General features: G+C 57.2%; 10 protein-coding genes across 10 annotated transcripts; 3 read left to right on the forward strand and 7 right to left on the reverse strand.

Annotated features, from left to right (window-relative positions):
* Positions 1-1,230: 1,230 nt before the first annotated feature.
* On the reverse strand, positions 1,231-1,657 carry MKK02DRAFT_18577 (uncharacterized protein; the record flags this gene model as incomplete). The annotated part of the gene is made up of 2 exons (XM_053085973.1): positions 1,231-1,443; positions 1,553-1,657. The coding sequence occupies 2 exons, from the start codon at positions 1,655-1,657 to the stop codon at positions 1,231-1,233; spliced, it is 318 nt and encodes a 105-aa protein (XP_052942979.1).
* A 507-nt stretch (positions 1,658-2,164) lies between these two features.
* MKK02DRAFT_34884 (isocitrate dehydrogenase) lies at positions 2,165-3,859 on the reverse strand (the record flags this gene model as incomplete). Its single annotated transcript, XM_053089035.1, has 9 exons — positions 2,165-2,257; positions 2,310-2,597; positions 2,654-2,756; positions 2,819-2,952; positions 3,029-3,198; positions 3,262-3,391; positions 3,516-3,602; positions 3,677-3,757; positions 3,806-3,859. 9 exons carry the CDS (start codon positions 3,857-3,859, stop codon positions 2,165-2,167), a joined length of 1,140 nt encoding a protein of 379 aa, XP_052942980.1.
* Positions 3,860-4,522: 663 nt separating this feature from the next.
* MKK02DRAFT_29082 (uncharacterized protein) lies at positions 4,523-6,108 on the reverse strand (the record flags this gene model as incomplete). Its single annotated transcript, XM_053087704.1, has 3 exons — positions 4,523-4,575; positions 4,635-5,115; positions 5,209-6,108. 3 exons carry the CDS (start codon positions 6,106-6,108, stop codon positions 4,523-4,525), a joined length of 1,434 nt encoding a protein of 477 aa, XP_052942981.1.
* Positions 6,109-6,715: 607 nt separating this feature from the next.
* Positions 6,716-8,645, reverse strand: MKK02DRAFT_29083 (uncharacterized protein; the record flags this gene model as incomplete). The annotated part of the gene is made up of 3 exons (XM_053087705.1): positions 6,716-7,772; positions 8,022-8,123; positions 8,302-8,645. 3 exons carry the CDS (start codon positions 8,643-8,645, stop codon positions 6,716-6,718), a joined length of 1,503 nt encoding a protein of 500 aa, XP_052942982.1.
* A 921-nt stretch (positions 8,646-9,566) lies between these two features.
* Positions 9,567-11,731, forward strand: MKK02DRAFT_39185 (uncharacterized protein; the record flags this gene model as incomplete). Its single annotated transcript, XM_053090474.1, has 6 exons — positions 9,567-9,695; positions 9,749-9,901; positions 9,947-10,169; positions 10,236-10,836; positions 11,266-11,419; positions 11,657-11,731. The coding sequence occupies 6 exons, from the start codon at positions 9,567-9,569 to the stop codon at positions 11,729-11,731; spliced, it is 1,335 nt and encodes a 444-aa protein (XP_052942983.1).
* A 592-nt stretch (positions 11,732-12,323) lies between these two features.
* Positions 12,324-14,402, forward strand: MKK02DRAFT_18636 (phosphatase 2C-like domain-containing protein; the record flags this gene model as incomplete). Its single annotated transcript, XM_053085985.1, has 6 exons — positions 12,324-12,446; positions 12,897-13,070; positions 13,129-13,368; positions 13,411-14,029; positions 14,080-14,204; positions 14,250-14,402. The coding sequence occupies 6 exons, from the start codon at positions 12,324-12,326 to the stop codon at positions 14,400-14,402; spliced, it is 1,434 nt and encodes a 477-aa protein (XP_052942984.1).
* Positions 14,403-14,509: 107 nt separating this feature from the next.
* On the reverse strand, positions 14,510-15,679 carry MKK02DRAFT_39187 (uncharacterized protein; the record flags this gene model as incomplete). The annotated part of the gene is made up of 2 exons (XM_053090475.1): positions 14,510-15,614; positions 15,663-15,679. The coding sequence occupies 2 exons, from the start codon at positions 15,677-15,679 to the stop codon at positions 14,510-14,512; spliced, it is 1,122 nt and encodes a 373-aa protein (XP_052942985.1).
* Positions 15,680-17,685: 2,006 nt separating this feature from the next.
* On the reverse strand, positions 17,686-20,416 carry MKK02DRAFT_18573 (calcium-activated chloride channel-domain-containing protein; the record flags this gene model as incomplete). The annotated part of the gene is made up of 9 exons (XM_053085971.1): positions 17,686-18,153; positions 18,200-18,390; positions 18,440-18,643; positions 18,697-18,896; positions 18,944-18,988; positions 19,037-19,176; positions 19,230-19,697; positions 19,740-20,022; positions 20,070-20,416. 9 exons carry the CDS (start codon positions 20,414-20,416, stop codon positions 17,686-17,688), a joined length of 2,346 nt encoding a protein of 781 aa, XP_052942986.1.
* Positions 20,417-20,750: 334 nt separating this feature from the next.
* MKK02DRAFT_39190 (uncharacterized protein) lies at positions 20,751-22,258 on the reverse strand (the record flags this gene model as incomplete). The annotated part of the gene is made up of 4 exons (XM_053090476.1): positions 20,751-21,126; positions 21,178-21,913; positions 22,041-22,141; positions 22,188-22,258. The coding sequence occupies 4 exons, from the start codon at positions 22,256-22,258 to the stop codon at positions 20,751-20,753; spliced, it is 1,284 nt and encodes a 427-aa protein (XP_052942987.1).
* A 278-nt stretch (positions 22,259-22,536) lies between these two features.
* MKK02DRAFT_18622 (uncharacterized protein) lies at positions 22,537-24,033 on the forward strand (the record flags this gene model as incomplete). The annotated part of the gene is made up of 5 exons (XM_053085983.1): positions 22,537-22,698; positions 22,771-23,070; positions 23,146-23,639; positions 23,691-23,873; positions 23,928-24,033. 5 exons carry the CDS (start codon positions 22,537-22,539, stop codon positions 24,031-24,033), a joined length of 1,245 nt encoding a protein of 414 aa, XP_052942988.1.
* Positions 24,034-24,705: the final 672 nt, after the last annotated feature.

Consider the following 24,705-nt stretch of genomic DNA (forward strand, 5'->3'; position numbering starts at 1 on the left):
CTGAGAAGAGGAGTAGAGGTATGATAGACCCATTCGCACCGTGACGTCGAGCCAAACAAAGCCGGAATGTCTGAGTACGAGAACAGGCGGACAAAGGTTGAGTGATCTGAAACCCTATAGAATAGCTTCTTTGGGCAATTCTGAATAGCTTATTTTCCATTAGGAAGCCGAAGAGCCGACGGGCCGACCGGGATGACTGCATCCCGGCTGAGCATGAAGCTTGAAATATGGGAGCCTTCAATACAATGGGAGAGGTATGGATGTCACGCACGGCTGGCTGACAAGTACTGTTACACTGACTTCGACTGATCTACGCCCGCTTACGAAGCCCTGAATAGCGACAGCTACCACCTCCCCCTCACCCCAGCCGCCGCTGAGTACCCTCCACTCCCCGCCCGCTGAACAGGCGGCACCCACTCCCCCGCTCCCGCATTCAGCCCCATGGCTCCCATACCCCACCCTGGCCTCTCCACCGCATTCCCCTTGTCCCTCTTGGTCACGTCCTGCCCGCGCCCATTTAGACGATCAAGTTGTTGCAGGCTCATCGGCGTCACGCAGTTCTCCGTGTGCGAGTGCGAGTGCTGGTGCTCCGTCTTTCCCGACGTCTTCCAAGGCTGGAAAGGCACAAAGACCGCCTCGCTCGATACTGAAGATGAGGCACGGTGGACCTGGACTTTCGTATCGCTAGCGGCAGTAGAAAGACGCGGGGAAGTTGGGTAAGTGGGGGAGGTGTCGGTAGTGTATGATAGTGGCGGCGTTGAGGGTACGGCGGAAGCGGGAGATACGTCCGAGTGAGGTGATGTGTAGTCGATAGGGTCAGAGACGAGTCGGTCGTAATGCCGGCACAAGTCACCATGAACTTGATACGGATCGTGCTTCGACGCAGGGAGGGGAGCGCAGGTACAGGGTGATTCTGGGCGGCGTTGCACAGAAGAGGATGAGGGTGCCGACGGGGTCTGGTACAGCGAGGGATTGGTAGCAGACATACTAGATGGATTAGCGCTGCTTCGCTCGAGATCCATCGCAGTACAGCCCACTCACATATCCTTCAGTCTAGCCAGATTCCCACTCCCCGCAAACTCCAGGTAGAGCCCCAACTTGACCCGCTGATCCGCTGTCAAGTCCAGCATCTGCGTTAGGAACGGTACATCCTGCTGTATTGCCGCAGCAAGCTCGCCCGGGACAATGTGGTGAGATTGCTGTTGTCTGGCCTTCTCGCCTGCTGCGATGTCAGCTCGGGTTCATCTCTTGCAGTCCGCTACCTGGCCTGGCGCCGCTGACCCCGCGACCACGAAGACCACACTGACCTTGTGCTCGACCCCATGACAGTCTGAGCTGTGCGCCATGCAGCCAGAACCCCTGTAATTGCTCTATCGCCCATTCGGCCGACGAGCGATTATCGAATGAGATGAATCCGCAGGCTTTGCCAGGAGGGACATTGACCTGACTTGTGAGCTTGACTTCTCTCTTGCCTAACCCCGTGGATCTTCCGGTCTTCCGCCAGACTGGGCTGACAGGTGAGGGGCACAGACGAGCCAACAGCAAGACTCACATAAGTAACCTCCCCAAACGGTCTAAAGACACTCTCCAGCTCCTCCCTCCCCACGCTCCCAGGCAGCCCACCCACAAACACCGTCGTATTCTCCGGATGGGTCATCTGGGGGTTCGGAAGCGGGTAAAATCCGCCAGATAAGGACGGCGTGGTCTGGCCCTGCGCGAGCGCTTTGGCACGGGCGAGGGCGGACATGGACGCTGCGGGTGAAGTCGGCATTTCGATGAACAACTAGTACTGACAAAGTCGGAGGGTCCAGTGGGGGTGCAGAGGGAGAGTCGTGCATCATATGGGCTGCTTGGGGTCCTTATACTCGTCGTCACTATCGGTGCTAGATCTAAAGGTAGACCAGACCAACGCGGTCACGCGAAGTGAGGTGATCAACGTCGATGACGCGACCGCTCGGGTCCTCAATTCCGCTCCTCCAGGTGAGCCAATATCTCAGTATTCCCGCATCTCTATGCCTTCTACCTTCACTCCACCGCACCGCAGACCCTCAAACCTCTAGTAGCGACACGCAACATGCATTGGACACTTGCGACACTTCGCCCGCTATGCCCTTTTATCGTACCCTAGATCTATCCCCTATTCCCCCTTGCGCCATTTTCACATCTACTGGAGCTTGTCGAGGATGGCCTGGGTGTACTGCTTGGTGCTAGCCTTTCCGCCGAGATCACCAGTGATAGCCTTGCCCTCTGCGATCGTCTATACCGTCAGCTCTCATTGCCGTTCCTCCCCTCCACCCAAAAAGACTCACCCCCAAAGTAGCCTTCTCAATCCGGTCGGCGATCTCGTACAAGTTCATGTGCCTCAGCATCATCAAACTACTCAGGAGCAGCGCAGTGGGGTTGGCGAGTCCTTTACCGGCGATATCGGGTGCTGAACCGTGTACGGCCTCAAAGATGGAGGCGTCGCGACCAATGTTGCCGGAGGGGGTGAGACCGAGACCGCCGATAAGACCGGCGGAGAGATCGGAGAGGATATCACCGTAAAGATTGGGCATGACCATGACGGTGTCGGCGAAGGGGGTCGGGTCGGTGGCGATCTATATTATCAGCTCACATCACTCGCAGTGTGAGGTCGAGGAAGAGCTGGACGTACTCGGAGACAAACACGGTCGAGGAGGTCCTCGTCGTAGGCGATCTTCGGGTAATCTTTTGCGACTGCCCGGCAAGCAGTGAGGAACATCCCGTCCGACATTCGCCTGTCTGGGTCAGCTCAACGACTTTCTCCACCTAACAGAGGCACAGTTTTCGCTCAACTCACATGATAGGTGCCTTGTGCACAGCAGTCACCTTGTCCCGCCCATTCTCTGACGCATAGTGGAACGCGTACCGCGCAACCCGCTCGGAAGCTTCGTATGTGATAAGCTTGATGGACTGGACGACACCGTCAACGATCTGAAAGTCAGCTTGCTGTATCCTTTCTCCCTCATTCCGATCAGGGTGCTAGACCAGAGGCAGCTGTCCAACTGACCTCATGCTCGATGCCCGAGTACTCTCCCTCGGTGTTTTCACGGATAAGCACCGTGTTGACATTGTCATATGCGGTCTTGTAGCCGGGGATGGAGACACATGGTCGGACATTGGCGAAGAGGTTGAATGTTCGGCGGAGAGTCAAGTTGAGCGAGACGTGGCCTTTACCAACTGGAGGTGTCAGCTACAATCCGCCAGACAATTGTCGGGGGCGGCAGGGCAACCAAGACGCACTGGGAGTAGCGAGAGGACCCTTCAACGCCACGGTGTTCTTCTTGACACTGGCAATAGCCTTATCGGGGATGACTGTGCGACCGTTCTTAAGGATAGGTGTAACGTCGACTTCCTCCCATGAGATAGGTGCCTAAGGATCAGCCTTCCGCTCTTGCGTTTTTCGCCTGTCCCGAGTCCCGCATGCTCATCACCCCTTGTCCGCCACTCCAACTTCGGCGCCCCCACGTCTTCCGCTAATGAAAGCCATGACCTACCTTGGCAGCCTTGAAGATCTGCTTTACACTTTCGGCGATTTCCTCACCGATACCATCTCCAGGAATAAGGGTGACCATGTAATTTCCCTAGCTCGTCAGCTCCTGCCCCTTTCTCCATTTTCCATCTCCAGTCCAACCCCCTGGGTAGATGAGAGACTGACATCGGCACCCTTCTTCCCGTTGAAGGTCGAAGTCACAGTCGAAGACTGGAAAGCGGACGCATATCTCCGCGCGGCAGGTACCTATTTTATCAGCTTGAGGTCCTCCGGGAGCGAGACCAGGAAGCTGACCTGGGAAGAACGGAGGGCGGATCCGAGAGCACGGGTGGTGGGGAGGGTGAACATCGTGTAGAAGCTAAGACTGGATGAGGGCTGGGTGAGTATGGTCAGGTGTGAGAGCAAAAGCTAGTGGAGAGGTTTCGTTTTGCTTGCTTGACCTTGCGCGTGGTGGTGGTCAGGGTCACACCCAGTCGGCGGAACGGCCGAATTATGCCGATAGTGATTAGGTCCCGTCTGAGGAATGCCAGGCTCGCAGAGGCCCAGCCTTGCCTGTCGCAGCATTATGACTTTCCCTATCACCCATCCTCAGGTACTCCGCTCAATACGTGGGCATACACAGCTCGCTCCGTCTGGACGTGAAGGTCTTGGACGGTGGTCGACATTCGCTGACCGTCTATTGATTGTGGGCGGGACGTCGGAGGGGATCTAGGCACTATGCTCGGAAATTGCGGAGTCGCAAATGGCGGTATCGACGCTGATATCCACGGCCAATTGAGTCTTAGGATTGGGAGTCTTATATAGACAGATGATCATATCGAGACTTCCCACATTTGTGGGGCGGATATACAGATCTTCTTACTGCGTAGCCAATATCTAACAGCTAATCGTACCACGCCGACGTGCCAGCCAAACAGCTGTCAAACTCGAACCCGCCTGCACGAGTTAGTAAGTCAGCTATATTGAGGATGAATTGACTTGCCCTCAAAACCAATGTCAGAACCGCTCACATCATAGCTGCTGCGTGAGCCCGCTGGAGAGACATCGCCCGGCGGCGCGAGGTGCTGTCTCTTGCTCATTTCCCCAGAATCGCCGACACGCCTCTTGCGGCGGCGAGGCCCACCAATCCTGGGTGCTCCCTGGTCCTTGAGGTATCTGCTCATACCGGGAGCCGTAGGTCGTCTCCACCAATGCTCAGCGCATCTGTCGCCTGCGTCACACGTGTCACACTGTGCGCCACTCCCCGGGTCCGAACGTATCAGCTCGCTTCCCTTGTAGATCATGCAAGCCACTTCCGCATCCCTGATGGCTCGTTTGAACCTCCACATGTCGATTGCGTCCTTTTCGCTGCGGGTCCCGTCCGAGTTGGCTCCGAATTTGGCACGAGTCTCACCCGGCCTCAGGTGCTCGGCAAACTTGTTCTGCCAGGAGTTGATCAGGACATCGGCTTCCGTCATCAGGCAGACACAGACACTTGCTTGAGCGTCCAGTATCGAGTCTTTGTCCGCCTTCGCCGCAGATTGTCCGACGGTAGCCTGCAGATCTCTCAATTGCGTCTCGTAGAAAGTGCGCGTCTCCTTCCGTCCGTCCTCGTCCATGGCCTCCTATGCGATCGCCAGCGCAAGGAAGCGCTGGTCACCTGCGAAGCCGTAGCCCTCTGCCATATAGGCCGCAGCCGCCCTCGTTCCTTCGATCACGCTCGGAAGCGGATCGTTGTCCTCATGCATGGCGTACATGGAATGATCCGACATCAGGCGTGCCTCGGGTAGATCACCATGAAGATACACAGTGACCTCCGTGCCAGTGTCTGCTCCGGTGCCAGACCCGCCCGATCCAGACGTAGCGCGTAATCTCAGTTCCAGAAGCTCTTCTTTCCTCTCCTTCTTGAGATCGGGAATGGCGGAAATCTTGCGCGGCGTATCGCACCATGTGGAGTCCAGCTCCCACGGCTTGTGAGTTCCATCTCCGCCCATCCCCAGCCCTGCTCGAACGAATGTGTACAATGTGTGCGCAATCTCCATCCTCGTCGCGAGCGTTCGCAGTCTTGCGTTCGCCTTCTTCAGCTTCTTGAGTCTTGCTTTCGCCTCCTTCGCCTTTTCAGGGTCCCGATCATCCTCGACTTCCTGCTCGGCTTGTTCTTTGAGCAGAGCGGTGTAGGCTGTCTCCTCCTCGGAATTCACTCTCCAGTGCTCATTTTGCCACTCCGCATGTATCGGGACTTTGTGCGCGGTCAAGTACCCCGTTGCTTCATCGGCATGAGCCAGCCACATGTGCATTTGCAGTCTTTCCTCCTTCCATTTTTCGGATCCTTGCGGCAATTGCTTGTGCTCTGCGTCCAGACTGTCGATGTATGCCCGCCTTTCATCCTTCGGCACTTGGCAAAGCTCACGACTGATGCGAGCGGTCCTTGATAGCCCGCCCAGGAAGTCTGTCCTCTCCTCCTTCGCCTGATTGGCAACGACATGACTGATATCGGAGAACCTCTCCGTCACCCCTTTCACCGTATCAGTGCGACTGAGGAGCTTCGCGCGCGCCTCGCTCCCCTGCCTGTAGGGGTCAATCACTGCCCTCCAGTATGCTGTGTCGTTGTCAGACATGATTGGAAAGGTACCACGTATGCTTGACTGATGATTGTAAAATCAATCCAAAGTGGCAAAAACTTGGATGATGGAGTGTTGGGAAGGAGAGGCGGGCGCCTTGGAGCCCGTTTCTTATGACCCCCAAGCAGCACTGGGGCGCCCAGCGTTTTCGAGCAGAGGAGGCCGATCCTTTGAGATCGTGCACAGCATGCACTGGCCTTGCAGAGCCTCGGACGCGCTTCATGACAGTCTATCGCGCAATCTGGCACCTCCTTATATCTCTCCGGGATTCCGAGACGGGGCGCAAGCCCTTTGTTGCTGTGGCGCTCGTGCGCCTCGGCGCAGGTCCAGGTGTGGATAGCGTGCAGAGGCGCTGGCAGCCCCGGTGCCGGTACGTACTAAGGTAGGCTTACTCTGAACCAGATGCAAACAGTGCTCATCGTCCCCAATCCCTTCACCCTTGAGATGCGTATATAAACAAGGAGTCTCCCCGCGCAGCCTTGATCACCCGACTACTACTTCTCCCAGGGCCAGTCTATCGCTTCGAGATCCAGGGGTCCCAAGAAATCATCAGCCTCCGAGTCGCCTGTTCAAGTCAGTGAACAATCGATCTCGGTATGGTATCTCAGGAGAATGACCTGCCTCCTATGTCCAGCTGGCTCATGCCAAAACTGCCAGCCGGGGAGACATCACCGGCATCGGGCGGCGCAAGGTGTCGCCTCTTGCTCGGTTCCCCGTCCTCCTCGGCGGAGCGTTTGCGAGACTGTTCAGCCTCACTGCTCCCGCCGGTCCCTCGGTTCGACAGATACCTTTTCATTCCAGGGGTGTCGAGGCCTCTCCACCAGTGGTCAGTGCACCTGTCCCCGCTTTCACACGTCTCACATTTGGCGCCGCCGCACTCCACGTCGAACTGCTCGCCACCCATGGATACCAGGCAAGCGACTTCTGCATCCTTGATGGCCCCTCTGAGATTCCTCATGTCGTACCTGTCTGCTTCGCCTTCGCCCGGTAGGGACAAAGCACGCTTCTCAGTCGACTTCAAGTGCTCGGAAAAATCGGACTGCCAGCCATTGATTGCGATCCCCGCTTCCGCCAGCGTGCAGACGCAAAGACTTGCCTGAGCGTCCAGAATCGCGTCCTTGTCTGCCTTGTCCTCGGAATCTCCGAACTCAGCAAGCAGCGCATCCAACTGGGTGGAGTAGAACTGCCGAGTCTTCGCGCGCTCTCCTGAAACCATAGCCTCGTACGCGATCGCCAGCGCGAGGAAGCCCTCTCCTTGTGGGAAGCCGTAGGCATTCGCGAGGTAAGCTGCGGCTCGCTTCGTCCCGGCGGCCAAGCTTGCCTGTGAGCCTTCATCGTCATCCCCGTGCACAGTGTACACTGACTGGGCAGACATCAAGCGTCCATCGGGCAGATCGCCTTGATGAAATTCAGTCTGACCGCTCGCTCCACTGCCTCCTGCTGGATTGTTGGACAGTCTCGTCACGAACGCGGTGCGTAGCTCCAGAACCTCCTCTTGCTTCTCTCGGTCAAGGGCGGGGATGGCCTCGATTTTTTGCGCCGTATTGTACCAAGAAACGTCGAGCGTCCACGGCCTGTGCGTGCCATCTGGACTTTCCTGCAAGCCCACTTGAATGAACCTGTACAGCGTGTGAGCGATCTCTGTCTTTCCCGAAGCCCGCCTCAGATCAGCGTCCCTCTTGACTCTCTCGGACTGTTAACTTTTCCAGGGACCAGGATGGGCAAGACACTTTTCCGACTGCAGAGTGAGGATGCATTGGACTCGAAATGACCTCCTTATATATTCCAGCCTGACAACTTCCTACAGAGTGTAGGAAGTTCCTACGAGTTCCTACGAGTTCCTACGAGTTCCTACAGATCTTCCTACTAGTCCCTGAGATCTTCCTACAAGTCCCTACGAGTTCCTACACGCCATAGGAACTCCTACTGTGCTAGGACTTCCTATAGTCCATACACAGCCTACTTGGTCCATGGCTTCGACGCCCTCAGCGCGCCACATTGACCTGCCGCCACTGCCCTAAGCAGTACGGCATGGGATTTCGCCTACTCAGGCGTCGCACTCTCTGGATCTCCTACTCGACATAGGAGTTCCTACTCGCTACCGAGCTCGCCTCCGAACAGGGGTGCCTCCTCGCTACCTATTCGCTTCCCGCTTCAGAGAGCCTAGAATCTCAGATTCCTAACACGGACTCGGGGTACGGTCTTCCCTCGTCCAGCTCTTTCAGCAGGTCGGTATGCTTCCTCTCCTCTTTGTACGTCTTGTTCCAGTGCTCTCTCTGCCACTCTTCGTGGTTTGGGATCTTGTGCGCTGTGAGGTACCCTGTCGCCTCTTCGGCATGGAAAGCCCACATGTGATCCTTCAGTCTGCGGTCCGGCCAGTCTTCCTTCCCCTGAAACATCTGCTTGTGCTCCTCTTCCAGACTAGCGATGTATCCCACCCGATCAATCTTGGGCAAGCTGTAAAGTTGTTGACTGATACGGGCAGTCTTCGACAAACTGGAGAGGTAGGCCCTCCTCCCCTCTTGCGTCACCATGGTTGGCAACGAGGTAAGAGATCTCGGAAAACCTTTCCGTCACCCCTTTCAGCGCATTGATGTGGCTGAGATCATTCGCCCGTGCCCCGCTCCTCTGCTTGTAGGGATCTCGCACGGCCTCCCAGTGGGCCGCGATCTTGTCAGACATGCTGAATGATGTATCAGTGTACTCTTTGGCCGGTAATCGAGTATTTCGAATTTGGGTGGCAAAAGGATGTGTTGGTGGGGTGGTAGGAAGGGATGGCGGATCAGTGTGGTCGCCTCTTATACTCCAGATCTGCAGAGGCCATTTGGCCTTCTTAAGCAGACAAGGCCAATCCTTTGAGAGTTTGCACAGCATATAGCCCTGGAGACGCGTGGAAGGCTAGCATGTCGCAATCTATCGAGCAACTTGGCACTTCCTTACATCCCTTCGGCAGATCGTCGAGTCGATTCTGACCGTCTGGCGACCCCTGTCAACCTTTGTTGCTCTGAGGCTCAGGAACCCCGAGGGGAGGGGCGGACCGCTTGAGACACAGCGGTGAGCGGGTGGCAAACGTTTAGAGGGGCCAGATATCAGGTCGAGCCTTTCTAGTAGGTCATGCTTGTCCTAATGTGGTGCGTTGAGCTGGAAAGGTAGCACTCAACTCACTCATACTCCTAGGCCGGGCAAGCCGCAATGCCCATACGATACAGGGAGAGACCGCTGCCCGCTTCAGCGCTGAGCCAAGCTGGACTGATAAGATAGCGCGCTGGGCTATACGTCACTGCCACTTTCGATTGGCTAAGCGGCGATATCCGGCGGCGATAAAAACTTCAGCCAGATCGGTTCCGGTGGAGGCTTGTTCAAAATATTCAAAGCAAGCAAAGCAAGAGCTCCATCAGTCCATAACTCACCTATCCATCTCATACCCACCCCTATCACTATCACCACACACTACAATGGGCAAGAAAGACACCAAAACCGCTGCCGCTGCCGCTCCGGCCGCTGCCGCCGCACCCGCCAAGGTCTCCAAGAAGGAGAAGAAGGCTCCCGCTGCCGCCCCCGCACCCGTCGCTGCTCCTGCCAAGGTATGTTCTCTCGCAGCCCATCTCTAGTCTTTGAGCTGTATCTGACTTGTCAGGCCGACAAGAAGTCCAAGAAGTCGAAGAAGGCAAAGACCCCCACCCCTCCCCCTGCCGAGTCGTCCTCCGAGGAAGAGTCGTCCGACAGCGAGGACGAGAGCTCTGCCGACGAGAAGGACGTCATCCCCGTTGTGGCTGCCCCTGTTGACACCGTGAGTTGAGGTCGAAGGCTTTGCCCGAGTAGAGCTGACTACCAGGCCCCGGACTCTGACGACTCTGACTCGGAGGACTCTAGCGACGAGGAGGCCGCACCCGCACCTGCTGCCAAGGCGAACGGTGCTGCCCCTACCGCTGAGGAGTCTAGCGATTCGGAGGACAGCTCGGACGAGGAGGCCGCACCCGCCGCTGCTGCTGCCGAGGAGTCGAGCGACGATGACAGCTCGGACGAGGAGGAGGCTGAGGAGGAGAAGCCCAAAGCTAGTGAGTTTTCTGATCAAATTTTCAGCTTTTAAGCAAATTTTCGCTAAGTCCGAGCTGATCCCATAGACAAGCGCAAGGCTGAAGCTGAACCCGCACCCGTCGCCAAGAAGGCCAAGGTCGAGGAATCCAACGGCGAGGCGCCCGCCTCATCCACCGTCTTCGTCGGCAAGCTCTCCTGGAACGTCGACAATGACTGGCTCAAGTCCGAGTTCCAGCACATCGGCGAAATCGTCTCGTGCCGCGTCCAATGGGACCACGACCAGAACCGGTCCAAGGGGTTCGGTTTCGTCGAGTTCTCCTCCCCCGACCTCGCACAAAAGGCCGTCACCGAAATGGCCAACAAGGAGATTGACGGTCGCGAGATCAACATTGATATCGCCGCCGGCCGGTCCGACAAGCCCAAGAACAACGACCGTCGTGCTGCCGCTTTCGGCGACAAGAAGTCGGACCCCGCAGACACCCTCTTTGTCGGTAACCTCCCCTTCTCGGCCAGCGAGGATCAGCTGTACGAACTCTTTGCCGAGTACGGAGACGTTCAGTCGGTCCGTCTCCCCACCGACCGCGAATCCGGTGCCCCCAAGGGCTTCGGATACGTTACTATGGGTGATGTGTCGCAGGCTACCAAGGCACTCGAGAGCATGTCGGGTCAGGCACAGATCGAGGGAAGGTCAGTCTAGTCTTTCTTGCTTCTCTCTGATTGGGACGCTAGCTGACTTGGCCCAGGTCCTTGCGTTTAGACTACTCGGGCCCTAAGCCTCCTCGCGAGGTACGTGCCTCCATTTTGATCTTGACAGCGAGCTCCATTTTTCCCCTCCTATCTTCTCGAGCCATTTTTCTGTCTTCTAGCCGCTTTCGCCCGTCTTCTTGTCATTTACTCTCTTCCATTCTCTCCATCTTCATTCTCTTTCGTCTTTATCGCCTCTTCCTGTCCCTTGCCTGCCCGTCGGCACAAGCTTTGAGCTTCGCACCATCATCTTCTACTCCTTCACTATCATCTCTTGGTTTTCCATTATCACCTCCTCGTTCCTCACAATCTGCGACGCCGTCTGGTGCCCCTGTTATCGTGAATCTACTAAGAGTTGAGCTGACTGAACAGGAGGGTGGCGGTGGCTTCCGAGGCGGTGACAGGGGCGGGCGTGGCGGTGGCAGGGGAGGTGGTAGGGGCGGCTTTGGCGACAGGGGAGGGCGGGGTGGAGGACGGGGAGGTGGAAGGGGCGGATTCAGCGACCGTGGTGGTGGTGGACGAGGTGGTGAGTTGATCTGTCTCCTGTTTCATCTTGGTTTCCCCTGATTCTCCTTTCCTGTCCGATCCCTGGCCTAGTCCCTTGTTCCTGGCCTAAAACACCCCTCGCCAAGACTCTGGTGTCTTGACTGTCTCACCTGGCGTGCCTGCCCGCTTTTTTCGATCTATCGTCCCCGTCTCAACTCCTCATTGCTCCTCATACCTTTTTTGGACTCTGCCTACAGAATCTTGCTGATTTGTGTAGGAGGACGAGGCCGCGGAGCCCCGCGTGGTGGTGCCCGAACTGGTGGGATCGTCGAAGCTACAGGGACAAAATTGAGCTTTGACTGAAGCGCTACCGACGATTTTTGACTCAACCCGCCCAAAAACCGAGTAGTGTACGATACCCCCTCCATCATACCCTTTTTGGACCATATCTCTCTCTATTCCCTGTCACGATAGATTTCTATGCGCATGTATAGTCTCCTCTTCTCCTCCTGCGCATTATCGTGCCGGAAGCAGGTCTCTACGTGGCTTGATGCATGAGATATGGCGATTCTTGCTTGGGATGTATGAGCAGGATAGATGGATGGCAAATTCAGACCAGGCGCCACTTTCGGCTTACGTTATCCCGTTTCTTACCCCTTGTAGTAATTCTGTCACTGCGCGTCATCGTTGGGTTGGTTGAGGTGGGGCGAATGCATGCGGAATGCTGTCCAGCGTCGTAGCATCTATTTCACCCCATCAACGTATAACAGTAGCCCCCGCTCAACGCCTCAGCCCACAGCACCACGTCTTTGGAGATCTCCTGATCGCGCCAGTCGGTCTCAGCTCAGCTCGCTCAGTACGGCTCTCGACCTGCCGACTCTCCCGACAAGTAGTTCTAAACCCACGCGACTCCACCCATACTTCCCCCTTCTCCTGATCACGCAATGAGCGAACACTCGAGCCTGACCCGCTCGACCACCCCAGGCGGCGGCAGTCTTTCCAACAAGCACCCCGACCACCCCCGCCTGGCGGATCTGGGAATTGATAACGGTATGTCAACTCCTCTTGTTTCACCTGGGTTCTCGGGGTTCGGGCACGGACGCAGCGCACCGCAGGTGTAGGCGATCGGAGGTAATGGGGATGGCGAAGTCTACATATCTCTTCAAGTGCTCTTAAGCGTCACTCCACGATGGTAACTCCTAAATCTCCATCTCAGTCCCCTCCTACCGCTCCTACTTCAGTCAGACCCTCCATCTCGCATAGACAGCGCTTATCAGACTTTCTTTCTCATTCGAAGACAGCTTCTTCTACTAGAAGCGGTCAACCGTGAGTCAAAGCCTCCTCTCTCCGCATTCCGCTCGGCGCGGAGAAGTACAACGTGTGGAACGGACTGCAGTGCAGGCAGCGGGGCTAGCCTGACAACCGTACCTGGCTGCGGACGCACGGCCCTTCTCCGTCCTCCCCGCTACCTTATGCCTCATCCGCTTCTCGACTCTTCCCTTCTGCCAGCCAAACAGCTGATGCTCCTCAGAAGCATCACCGCAGAAGGCAACACCACCACCCCACTAGCCATGTCGGACGTTGAGACACCGTCGCCTTCAGTGGACACGAAGCGCCCGGCCGGGCTCAGCGATGGTCCGAACGCAAGGAGCAAGGCCGTCACTACTGCAGAGGGGACAGAGACCTATGGTGTGAGCTCAAACGTCCCGCACCTGCTGTCCAGGTCAAGGCTACTAGCTGACATTTCAGATGCTCAACCGTCATCCCGCCGCTTCCAAAACCCCGAACTCCTCCTCCGACTCCTCGGACCCCTTCCATTTCCGCGTCGGTGTCGCCGAGGACCGCAACAAGCGCTGTCGCCGAGCGATGGAAGACGCTCACAGCTTCGTGTACGACTTTGCAGCCATCAAGGGTCAGGGGTACTTTGCTGTTTTCGATGGACACGCGGGGAAGCATGCGGCCGAGTGGTGTGGGCAGAACTTTCACGAGGTGAGCTAAGGTTCCAACGCTGGAGTCAGAGCTGACTTTCAGTACTTGCTTGATGCAATCCTAGCATCGCCTGACCAGCCCATCCCAGATCTCCTAAACCAAACTTTCCAAGTCGTCGACACTCGCATCTCACGCCTCTCCCAATCCGCCAAGTCCTCCTCTGGCTCCACCGCCGCCGTCGCTCTGCTCCGATGCGAGCACGTTACCGACAGCGAGCCGAAAGGCTTCACCAACCCTGGTCTTTCCCCACGCGGCCTCATGGAGTCCAAAGGCGAGGAAGAGCTCGAAGCGCAGCTGGACGCCGGGGCCGGCGGGGACCGCCGAAACAGCCAAGGCGCCGGCTCGATGCAGCGCAAACACTCCGGTCGGCGACTCCGGAACTTTGTCCGTGGGCTCACCGGGACCGAGAAGCGTAATTCGGATGAGCTGGAGGCGGAGGAATCGACCGAGGGGCGGGTGGAGGCGATAGAGGCGAAGGCGGATAAAGAGAAGGGGGGGATGAGGCGTGTGCTGTATACAGCGAATGTGGGGGATGCGCGGGCTGTGCTCTGTCGTGGTGGGAGGAGTGTCAGGTTGACGTACGATCATAAAGGGAGTGATACGCAGGAGGCGAAGCGGATCACCGATGCGGGCGGGTTTGTGCTCAATAATCGGGTCAACGGTGAGTTGCCCGTCGGGGTTTTATGGGGCCAGAGCACGGCTGACGGCTAGGCGTGCTGGCTGTTACCCGCTCGTTGGGCGATACGTCGATGAAGGAGTTTGTGGTCGGCTCGCCGTATACCACCGAGACTGTCGTGGATGAGAATGACGAATTCTTGATTGTTGCCTGTGATGGTGTAGGTCCTTCTGTCTCGACATCTGTGGTACAAGCTAATGGTCAGCTCTGGGACGTTTGCGACGACCAGACGGCGGTCGACCTCATCAGGAGCTGCCAAGACCCGCAAGAAGCTGCCAAACGCCTCCTCGAGCACGCCCTCGCCAGCTACTCGACGGATAACCTCAGCGTCATGGTCGTGCGATTCTACCACAAATAGGCTGCCCAGGGTATGTAGAGGAAGTAAATGGAGAAGTGCGCGATAAGGTACAGGTTGTTCATGCATCGATAATCGTCTCTTCTTACACTACTCATCTCTGGCTCTGGCTAAGCTCGCTGGCCCTTATTGGCGATACTCTGCCTCAAGCTCTGACCGAGCTTGACAAGCCTCTCTGGGCGCTTCTCACCCATGCTCTGACTTCCGAACCTCGGATCCGCCCCCAGTGCACTCGGAATGGACTTTGGAACGCTCAGACTCCCCGTCGCGCGCAGAGGAAGCTGATCGCCCAGTCCCATCTGGCTCGCGCGTCGGCGACGCTCATTCCCCGACATCGCTTCTTCGGCGAGCCAGTCGGAGCCCATCGGCTTGATATCGGGCAGAGCCATCGGCTGGGGCAGGGTCGCCGCCTCTTTCTTGACGAAGAAAGGAGGAGGAGGACCGGGTTTGGCCGGAAGGGAGCTGAGGCCGGGGAGCGCCCGAGCGAGCGGGAGAGGCAGGGACGGGATGCCCGTACTGCCCGACTCGGCCTGGACGGGTTTCTTTGAGAGTGTGAGGTTGGGCGTAGTGGCCGGGAGAGGGAACGGAGCAGCATAAGGGTTCAGCGACGCCTTGCGCAGGACGGGCGAGCATGAGAATGAGGACGAAAGGGATGAGCTGGACCCCGATGTCGACAGACGTAAAGTCGAGAAACTTTCGCCGAGGCGGATGGCGCGAGTGGACGAGTCGCTCCCTGCCGAGTCGGATCGGACGAGCGGCGGGAACGACTGGAAGGCGTTACTTGCGCGTCGGCCACCGTTGGCTCCGTTACCACCGAAGGGGTCCGCAAAGTCGATGAGGACAGGCGGTTTCGCATCGGCTTCATGGAGGGAAGAGTAGTCAAAGAGGAGGTCACTCGCGCTGATGGAGTCCGAGGAGGGGACGATTCGGAAGTGCTCCGTCGGGGCCGGGATGTCAGGGGCGAGAAGGGCCCGCGCGATAGAGGGCGCATCGTCCGTGAGGAGATCGCTGGTGCTTTCGTCTTCGCCCCATGAGGCATCGGACCCGTGACGCTTCATGCGGAGCAGCTCGGGGATTTGGTTGAGGGAGGAAGGGGGCTCGATGGTGCGCGGCAGAGACGAGCGGGCGAGGGCGAGGAGGTCGCCTCGGACGTAGGTGCGTGAGCCTCGAGGTGCGGCGGGTGGGGCGGGCGGCATGTCGGGGACGGGAGCGCCACTGCTTGTTAGTATACTTGTGTGAAGGGGATTAGGGAGGGATACTGACAGGTGTGGGGCAGACATGGTGTCAGATGTTGTTATGCTTCTAAGGTACGTGATGGTGTCTGCCTCGGAGAAGGATGATAGTATGAAGTACGAGTTGGAAAGACGGATAAGAGAGGGGGGAAGAGGTAGGTCCGAGCTCTACTCTTATAGCTAAGCACAGCCCCTCCGTCAAACTGATCAGGGATGTGTCTGGCCAACTCAAACACGACCCCGTGCATTGTCCCTAGAACAATCCCTACGGGTCGATTATTTGTCCTTTCTTTTGCATTGGGGCGTATGAGAGAGGAGTAAGGGGCTGAAAGGAGGTCTAAAGGGGCTGTGGGTGGGAGATGGGCCGTAAAGGAGGCGGCTGGGGCTTTCTGGCATGCTCCGAACCTCCAGGACCTGGGTCCGTCATGGAAGGACATCTCGACAACCGTAGTAAGTGGGACCTGACCTAGTGTACACGCGGGTCACTGAATCTGGTCTGTCTCGCACGTCGCAGGCTGTGACCTTGAGGCTGAATGTTCTTGGCGATTGCGCCAAAATAGTGGTCAAACGGGCCAACAGAGTGCAGTCCAGTACAACGGACGAGCGTTGTTGGCGGCACATGAATGTATCGACTATATTCCTTTCCGCCTATGATCGAGCCGCAATCTACCGCTGTCTGGGGCGTGTGGTGTCATAACATAGGATAGCCGCGATCGCGAACGAGATCGCACCATCGCATACATAGATCTGAATCTCGTAGCTAGCCTTTGAGAGAATGGAGGAACAGTACAGTCACTATATAACAAGCAGTGTCTCCGCGCTGGTGTTCAATCAAGGGGCAGAAAGGGGCTAAAATGTAAGGAGCATTGTAGTCGAGTCGTTTGCGAGGGCCTTGGCATCAGGATATGAGGTCGATCCCCCGACCCCCGTCTCTTGCCTCCCTCCCTCCCTCCCTCCCTCCCTCCCTCCCTCCCTCCCTCCCTCCGTCCGCCCGCACTCCATTTCTATCGCGACCCTGCCTAAGCTCCAACCCTCTGCCCACTTACTTTACCAAGATATTCCAAAGCAACATGGCTTCTCACATCACTTCCGATGGTACGAACGCGGACCCTGTGGACTTTGCGCCATTCGAGCGGGACACACCCATCAATCTCAACACTCATGGCGAATGGGACTGGCTGACGTCAAACTTCAGTATCACGGAGGATGAAGGGGACGAAGTACCCGTCTCCTGCCGCCTCAAAAAAGAAGTGTCGGCCGAAGTACGGAAGGCTTTCGCGGCGAAGCTCATTGCAGATTCGGGATCCAAGAGCAGCCAGTATCTCGCCTACTGGTCCGAGATCCTGAATTCTGTTGACCGTGAAACTGCGTGGGAGCTCCAAGCGGCTATGATCGCTTCCTTGACCCATCCACATCTCAACGGCGCATCGCTCAATTTCCTCCCGTCGACTGATCCAACAGCTGGCGACGAGAAATGATCGGGTCATGCTCTATACCATGAGAGACATTCCTCGACACTGACGTCGCTATGCACTTGTTCCACTTCCCCAATGATCCGTCTGAAGTTTCCCCTGTATATATATGCCAACCAGATGTAAATAACTTTGTCATGTCATCATTGTTCCAACCTCGTGACGCTTGTGTGGCGCTCAGTAAGTATACGCGCACCTCTGCCACGCTCAATCGACACAGGCGGCCTGCTGTCTAGGCTCTGACGGAGCCATCCAGAGTCATATTTAAGTACCAATTGGCTATCAAAATCAGTACCGCTTCCATCTATAGGCTGCAGACGCGGAGACCTGCATTGGTGACACCGATGGTTAGACAGCTGTCAGCTCCTGATATATCGTGAATAGCCACGAGGTGTCGGAAAGGCGGAGCTGGGCGACACACAAGACAGGAATTTTCAGCGTCAGCATCGGTGAGAGTTCTGCTAGCTCAGTTCAGCAAGCAGTCGTATCTCATAGCGTGTATCGTCTATGATCGTAAGTATAGTATCTATAGTCAGATACCCCCTCCCCTCTTAGTCCGCTCAACATATTCGTGCTCCAGCTCTACTCGGCCTTTCCGACCCGCCCGACCTCCCTCGCACCCTCTTCTCCACCATTCCAGAATCCCCCTCTCAGCCCCTGACTCTCATACCTCTTCTTTTCCGTCTTCTCCACCTTCTCCCCTCGTGCTTGTACCATCTTCTTCCCACCCTTCTTCTCCTGCATCCTCTCCACCTCCACCTGCTCCTTACTCCCCCTCCACAACACCCGCTCCGCCAGCTCCGTCACCACCCATCTGAGCACGATATGCCCATGGCTCGCCGCCAGCGCAATCGCCACGAGCGGGACCAACGTCGGGAGGATCTTTCGCAAAGTCGGCGAGTCCGAGTACGTAGCGACGATGGAGTGAAGGTGGACTGAGCCGGTAGCGGGGACATTGGGGTTGGGTGTCTGGGAGTGGAGGGCCGTGGTGGGCCGGAAGAGGTAGATGAGGGTCGAGGAGGTGATGGCTCCGATCCACGAGATGATGCTCTGTTATGGGTCAGTAATTGTATAGATATTCGAGAAAGGGACGTACGAGGGTATCGAGCCAACTTCCGATAGTCTCCACTCGGTCCCCGATCGGACGCCTAACGTGCTGTGTCACCTTGAGCGCATCCCCGCGGATCTCGAGATAGTTGTTGAGGAGGGCAAAGACGGGCGCGAGCGGCCAGACGCAGGACCAGACCACGACGTAGCCGAACTGCGTGACCATCTCCGCATAGTCCGCTACGCATGTCAGCTTGTCTCTGTTTAAGGCGGGGTATAAATAACGTACTGAAGAGGTTATACTCTGGCAGAGCAAGCTCCTTCTCCACCTTATCCAAGAACAGCTTCTCCACATCCGCATCCGACCTAGGCTGGACGGCACCCCCAGATGTCTTCTTCTGGATCTCCTCCTTGATGCTGCCCTTGCCATGTCGGATCTCGTCGACGAAGCGAAGAATGTAAGGCAGCCCGAGCTCGAGGAAGGCGTTCACAGCTGGGGTGTAAGCTTATCCCCTCCCCGACGGACATCGAAGATATGAAGCGTACCCTGATTGGTGACGGTGTATGCGAAAAGCTGCCCCTTGAGCCTTCCAGCCTTGATGCTGTGCTGCTTGGACCCGCTCGTCCGCGGTCCCAACCCGGTCTTCTCGGCAGACGAGGCGATCTTGATCTTTTCTCCGCTGTGTCCCGCGAGTCGGGTTTGGACATTGGCCATGATGAACTGACCAAAGGGAGCGTAGACATAGCTTTCTGTCAGCTTCAGATCACAATATGCGGGAAAATGATAGCTCACGCGGAGAGGAACAAGCCAAGATAGGCGACGATACCATTCATGGCGCTGATCCATCAGCTGATGCCCTTTTAGGAATGGAGCTAGTTGACGCACAAGGTTTTGCCGGTCAGACTCTTTTCGGCGCCCACAGGAGTAGGATGGTCCTCCCATTTGACGAGCGCTTTGGCGAGATTCTGATACTGGCCGACAATCTGCGGGACAACGAGGACGAACACAGCCGTCGGGATCAGGGGCTATCGTGTGAGCTGAGAGTCCCTAGATCGTGGCAGCGGACTGGTAAGCTCACCACGACCCCACTGCCCACGCCCTCATACACCTCGCTGACAAATGCCTCCAACAAGAACACACCCATCAACAGCACCCCCAGCCCCACCCCGCACAGTGCGATGATCGGCACGCTGGCAGCTACTTTCAGATCCCGCTTCATATCGTCACCCTTCTGCACCGTGCCCACTACATCACCCCCCGCACCGCTGTCCCTCTTCTCCAGGTTTGCGACGTACTCGGGCCGAAGTCGACCCACTGCGACGTTCTCGCATCCCTTAGTCCCCCACCGCACGGCAAGTTTGCGCTCCCGGATTCGCCAGAAGGCAACGAAGATGGGAGAGTAGATGGAGAGGCAGAGAGCAAAGAGGGGCGGGTAGGAGTCGGCGGCGCTGAATAGCCAGAAGAGGGCGCCGACTGCGGAGATGGGGAGGAGGGAGAGGGTGTAGGTTGTCAGGAAGTCAAAGTAGAGGTGGACGGGTGGGGGTTGCTGTCATGTCAGCTGAGCCAGGGGATAGGCAGATGGACGTACGTGAGATCCAAGACCGGCATGCTCGCTGTCCAGACCCTTCAAAAGTCCTACCTTCCAGTCTCCGCCCAAGCTCCACTGCTTGAGCCAAGCCTTGTTGGCTTCGTCGTCGTGCAACGCCGCGATGCTCTTGACGCGACTCCATCTCCCCTCTCCGGGAGTGATACCGAGACCGTGTTGGATAGGCGGAGAGGTCAGGAGAGAATGCAAAAGGCGGATCCGAGTCGCTGGGGACGGGGGAACGGCGTGCGCATGAGGAGGGAGACTGTGCTGCTCATCCTGCTCCCTTGGTATATCAGCTTAATTCCGGGTCGTTTCGTGTGGGTAGCTCACTTTTCTCGCTCTACAAGCTCAACGATCTTCTCATCCCCCGCTGAGACAAACACCCACACCTCCTCCTTCCCCTTCGCGCCTCTCCCCTTCCGACTCGCAATCTTCAATCCACCCTCCTCCTCCAATTGCCGAAGAAGCAGCTCGTACCCATCCCGTACCTCCTTCTGGATCCTGTTCCGATCGGTGCTATACTTCCCAAGCGAGATGTCCAAGGGGATGACAAAGTCCACTTGGAAGGGGTTGGAGGGGTGCGAACTGTCTTTGGCGAGTTGGGGAGCCATAGATGTTCCGCGGGCTGTGACGGGGGGTCCGGGAGCTGTTGGAGAGCTGGATGCTTTGCGGGACATGCCTGAGCGGGTCGCTCTGGGGGCGCTGGTCGACATGGTGGGTGATGGGGGGTGAAGAGAGAAGCAGCAGGATGAGAAGGTTGAGGTTATGCGGAGGGAGGTATGACGCGCAAGAAACGCAGCAAAGGGCCGATGACGTAGGACCGTGCGTGTAGCGTGCAGCGCCTCAGTACTTGGAACCCCCTGCAAGGTCTGGGGTAGAGGCGTTAAGGGCGACTTGACGTCCGTCCATGACATGCTGACGAGAATATGCAAGATCAACAGCATGAGCAGGACCACGCGACCTCCTAGCTGGCTGCATGACAAGTGGTGTCGCGATCCCGGCACGAACGGCCTAGTCCGCCATGACTTGATCTTCGTCTTCACCCTCATCTCCCCATCGAATCATCCACCTTCCCTGCTCCACGTCCTCCCACGTCTGATCCCATGTCCCGTACTTCCTCCCCAAAGCCGCTCTCTCATCGTCAATCGCCTTCCGCCGCTCCTCCTCCGGCATGCCCGCCAGATCAATCGCCTGGTCAAAGTCAATGATGAAGAATTTGGGCGGTCCCTGTGGTTGGATCGCAGCGGCCGAGCCTCGGGAGAGCATGTTCATGGTGAAACGCATAGCGGCGTAGGGATCGTATCGGGTCAGGAGGTGTGGAATGTCTATGTCGCGTGATACGACGTTGGCTCTGTGTAGTTCGGTGTAGGCAGAGCAGATCCCCCGCCTGGAAGGTCAGCCAAACTCTCGCTTGTAGCGAGTAGAGAACAAAACATACCGAGTCGAGTACCGCAGATCAGCGACCCTCATATCCAGCTCCACATCCTCCGGTCTTGGCTGGCTCAACAGCTGCAGCACCATCATCCACACAGTCCCCTCCTCCACCTCGGTGCTCCACAAGCCATAGTAGCGAGGCACCGCCGTTCCCGCTATACTCTGTAGGTTCTCCGAGTACAGCTTCGCCTCGTTGAGGATCCGCTTCTCGATCGCCTCGGCCGAGAACCGCCAATCGTTATTATAGACGTCGTAGGGATGAACGCCCGAATCCTCGAAGTCGAGCGCGGCGGGACGGCGACGCGATCGTTCGCCTCGTTCCTTCCGAGCCATATGGGCGGGACAGGCGAATTTGATCGCTACATCGATCTTGGTGATCCGGGGTTTAGCGGCTCGGACCGCCGCCTCAGCCTCCCTCTTCCTCTTCCCAGCTTCTTGCGCTTCGGCCGTCGCCATCCCGCTCTTGAGGAGGACTTTGCCAAGAGCTCCCAAGACTTCCTCCTGGGTGTACTCGGGCACGTCCCTCCCGTCGAGTTCGGGAGAATAAGGCAGCCGGAGCTCCCCTTCGTACATTGTCCAAACCCTCCCTGCGCCCTCTGCGGCCCCTATCGCCAGCTCAGGCACATTTCCATCCGCCTCGATCAGAACAGTCTCCGAGCTGAATCTGGATCCGCCTCGGAACCGCTTCAGAAAGTCGTGGTAGGACTTGCCCTCCGAGACGTTCTTCGAGGTGGTCGGGTCTGTCAAAGTCAGCAGATTTATGGTCTACCAAAGGTTGAACTCACTCCATTTGCGGAGTGGCAGCAGTGGTGATTATGGAGTGGTACTGGATGACGCTGCGAGACCGCTGTGGTTCCAACCGTATACAGGATGCGGGCGCATAGAAATGCCTGCTGGACCGGGAGGTAGTGTGGGTCTCGTGGCAGCAGTATCGGCTGCTAAGGCCGACCTTGTTGTCGAGGGCTGTGCTTGATCAGCGGATGATGGTCGTTTCGCAATAACAGCTCAACGTACCCCAGTTCCCGAATGTCCTTGCTGAGGCTCCCCTCGAAAGTTGACTTTATGCCGCTTGGCCGGAAGGTCATTCTCCGACGCGTTAATACTAACGGGCCGCTTGTCCCCTTGCGGAATGCGTGACGCCATTATTGCTGAGCTGAGAACGAGCGTATATGTAGCACAAGTTAGAGAAGGGCTGAGGCGAGGTGGGAGATCGTATGAAGTCAAGAGCGACAACCTCCGACGCGTGCACGCGTCCAAGCGCGGTCGCGACAACTCCACATTCCTCATAAAGCTTAATTTTCGTAGCCGTGCGTCGTCGCTCAATCGCTCAACTCCAGTCTCTCCTGCCTCTCTTCATCTCGATATGCCGGTCAACTATGTGGCCAAGTACCTCAGCTACGTCTCAACCAATCAATTGATATGCGGCGCCATCGTCATACTGGGCGTCTACGTCTTGAAGGCGTGGACGGGCGGGAGGCGGAATACGTGGGAGAGGGACTGGACGGGCAAGATGATCTTGATAGTTGTGAGCATCTTCTTTCTACGCCACTTTCCTGTGCCTCATTATGAGACACGCATTCCAGCAGCTAACCCACAGGCTCCGCCCTCCCCGGTCATTCTGTCGCTAATCCATCACCTCCTTCACCTCCCTCAACCTCCCCAAATCCTCTTTCTTCCCCCCTTCGCCTCTCCTCTACCCGAAGACCTCCTCACCATCATCCACACCCTCCGTCTCTCGGCAGAAAGTAATCACCTCGCTCAATTACACTGTGAACCGCTGCCCCGGACACCAGCGGCTGTCGCGGATTTCACGAGGAAATGGGGCACGGGACTGAAGGGCACTATAAGCGAGAGTGGGCGGAGGGTGGATGCGGTCGTCCTAGGCGATGGCTGGGAAGTATCGTCTGCTCCTATCCCTTCTCCACCTTCTGCGCAGTCGGAAGAGAAAGGAGCAGAAGGTAAGGGGATAAAGGCCGCCCCAGCGCAATCAACAGACGGCATCGGAAAATCCTGGTCGACCCCGCAATTCCAATTCCACCTCCTGACCTCTCTCCTCCCCTTCCTCCTCCGCGCGCCCGCCGAGCGATCCATCCGCCTCGTCACCCTCATCTCGCCCGGATGGGCCGCCGCTCTCCCGTCCCTCCAAAACACACCATTGAAGGATACACCCGTCACCATATCCGGTCTCCGGGGATTGACGATGCTGCTCGTCGTGCGCCACTTCCAGCTCATACTGGATACGCTGGCCAAGGCTGCGTATAGGAAGGAGGCGGAGACGTCTGTACCTGTACCGGACCCAAATGCGGACATGGCGGGGACGATGCCAGGCAAGGGGGAGAAGGGGAAGAAGGGAGAAGAGGGACTGAAGAGCAATGTGCTGGGCGTGAGCGTGATCATGCCGTGGACTAGGGAGGAGGTCATTAGGGGTGCGGTGGGCGCCGATGAGAGCACCTTGGGGTTATTGAGGTGAGTCTTTGTGCGGCGGTAGATCCCACAGAAGCTGAGCTGACTGCAAAGCTATATCCTGTTCTACCCTATCTTGATCTTCCTCACGCCTTCGCCAGCACGCGCGATCCACTCGATCCTCTTTGCTCTCTCCGCGCCGATTCGGTATCCCGGCTCTCAAGCCAAAGGGGAGGAAGATCCGAAGAGTGCAGCGGTGAGTGGAGGGGACGTCGTGCGAAACTGCCAAGTCGTCGAGTGAGTCAATGCCTGCTCGTCTTAGGTGATGCCGGCCAGTGTTCTGATACCCAGTCTACCGCCTGTGATGCTAGAGCCTGGATTGGCGAGGGCAAACTACGAGGCATTGGAGCGGGAGGTGGAGATGCGGATCAAGGCGGAGAAGGGGAAGAGTGGATGATGCCAGATGCACATGTCCGGCCTCTGACTGTACTCTTACCACAAACCTTGGTAATCAGTCCTACTCAAAGATGACTGTAGGTACAAGCCCTGGATGTCTCGAGCGGGGCGCAGCAGCAGCGCTGCACTTGGGGGCAGGTCAGATCAGGATCGTCCAGGAGGAGTGCCCGTCTCTGGTCCTTATGTCTTCAATTCGCCCCGCTTATCCTAGCGTGACGCGCGGAGCGGGATACACGGATCGCCCGCGCCAATGGGCTGATGTGCTGCCTGCGCATCTGTCCAGAGAGTCTTGGTAGCTCCGCAGTCCGCGTCCGCGCTCCGCTCCTTGGCGTCTCGCCCACACCCACTTACACCGAGCCACAGTGGGGCGGCTTACGCCGAAAAGATCAGCGGGACCCAAGGCAGTCCTTGACATCGGTAAGCACCCCCTCACGGAGTAGAGCAGTACTAAATTAGCTGCTAGTGAGCTCGCCAGTCGTACTACTTGCAGCTGCGCTTGGACTTGATCGGCATTTGCTTCCTGATTCAGCCGTGTTTCATCTCGTTTCATAACGGATTCATCTCAATGGCACGCCCAATCTCACGTCAGCAATTAGCAAGGGGTCAATACAGAGTCATACATCAGACACGATGACATCAGCTGTCTCCATCTCCGACACAGTCATCGTTTTTT

Source organism: Dioszegia hungarica (assembly GCF_025882075.1).
Source record: "Dioszegia hungarica strain PDD-24b-2 chromosome Unknown MKK02contig_19, whole genome shotgun sequence".
NCBI lineage: Eukaryota > Fungi > Basidiomycota > Tremellomycetes > Tremellales > Bulleribasidiaceae > Dioszegia > Dioszegia hungarica.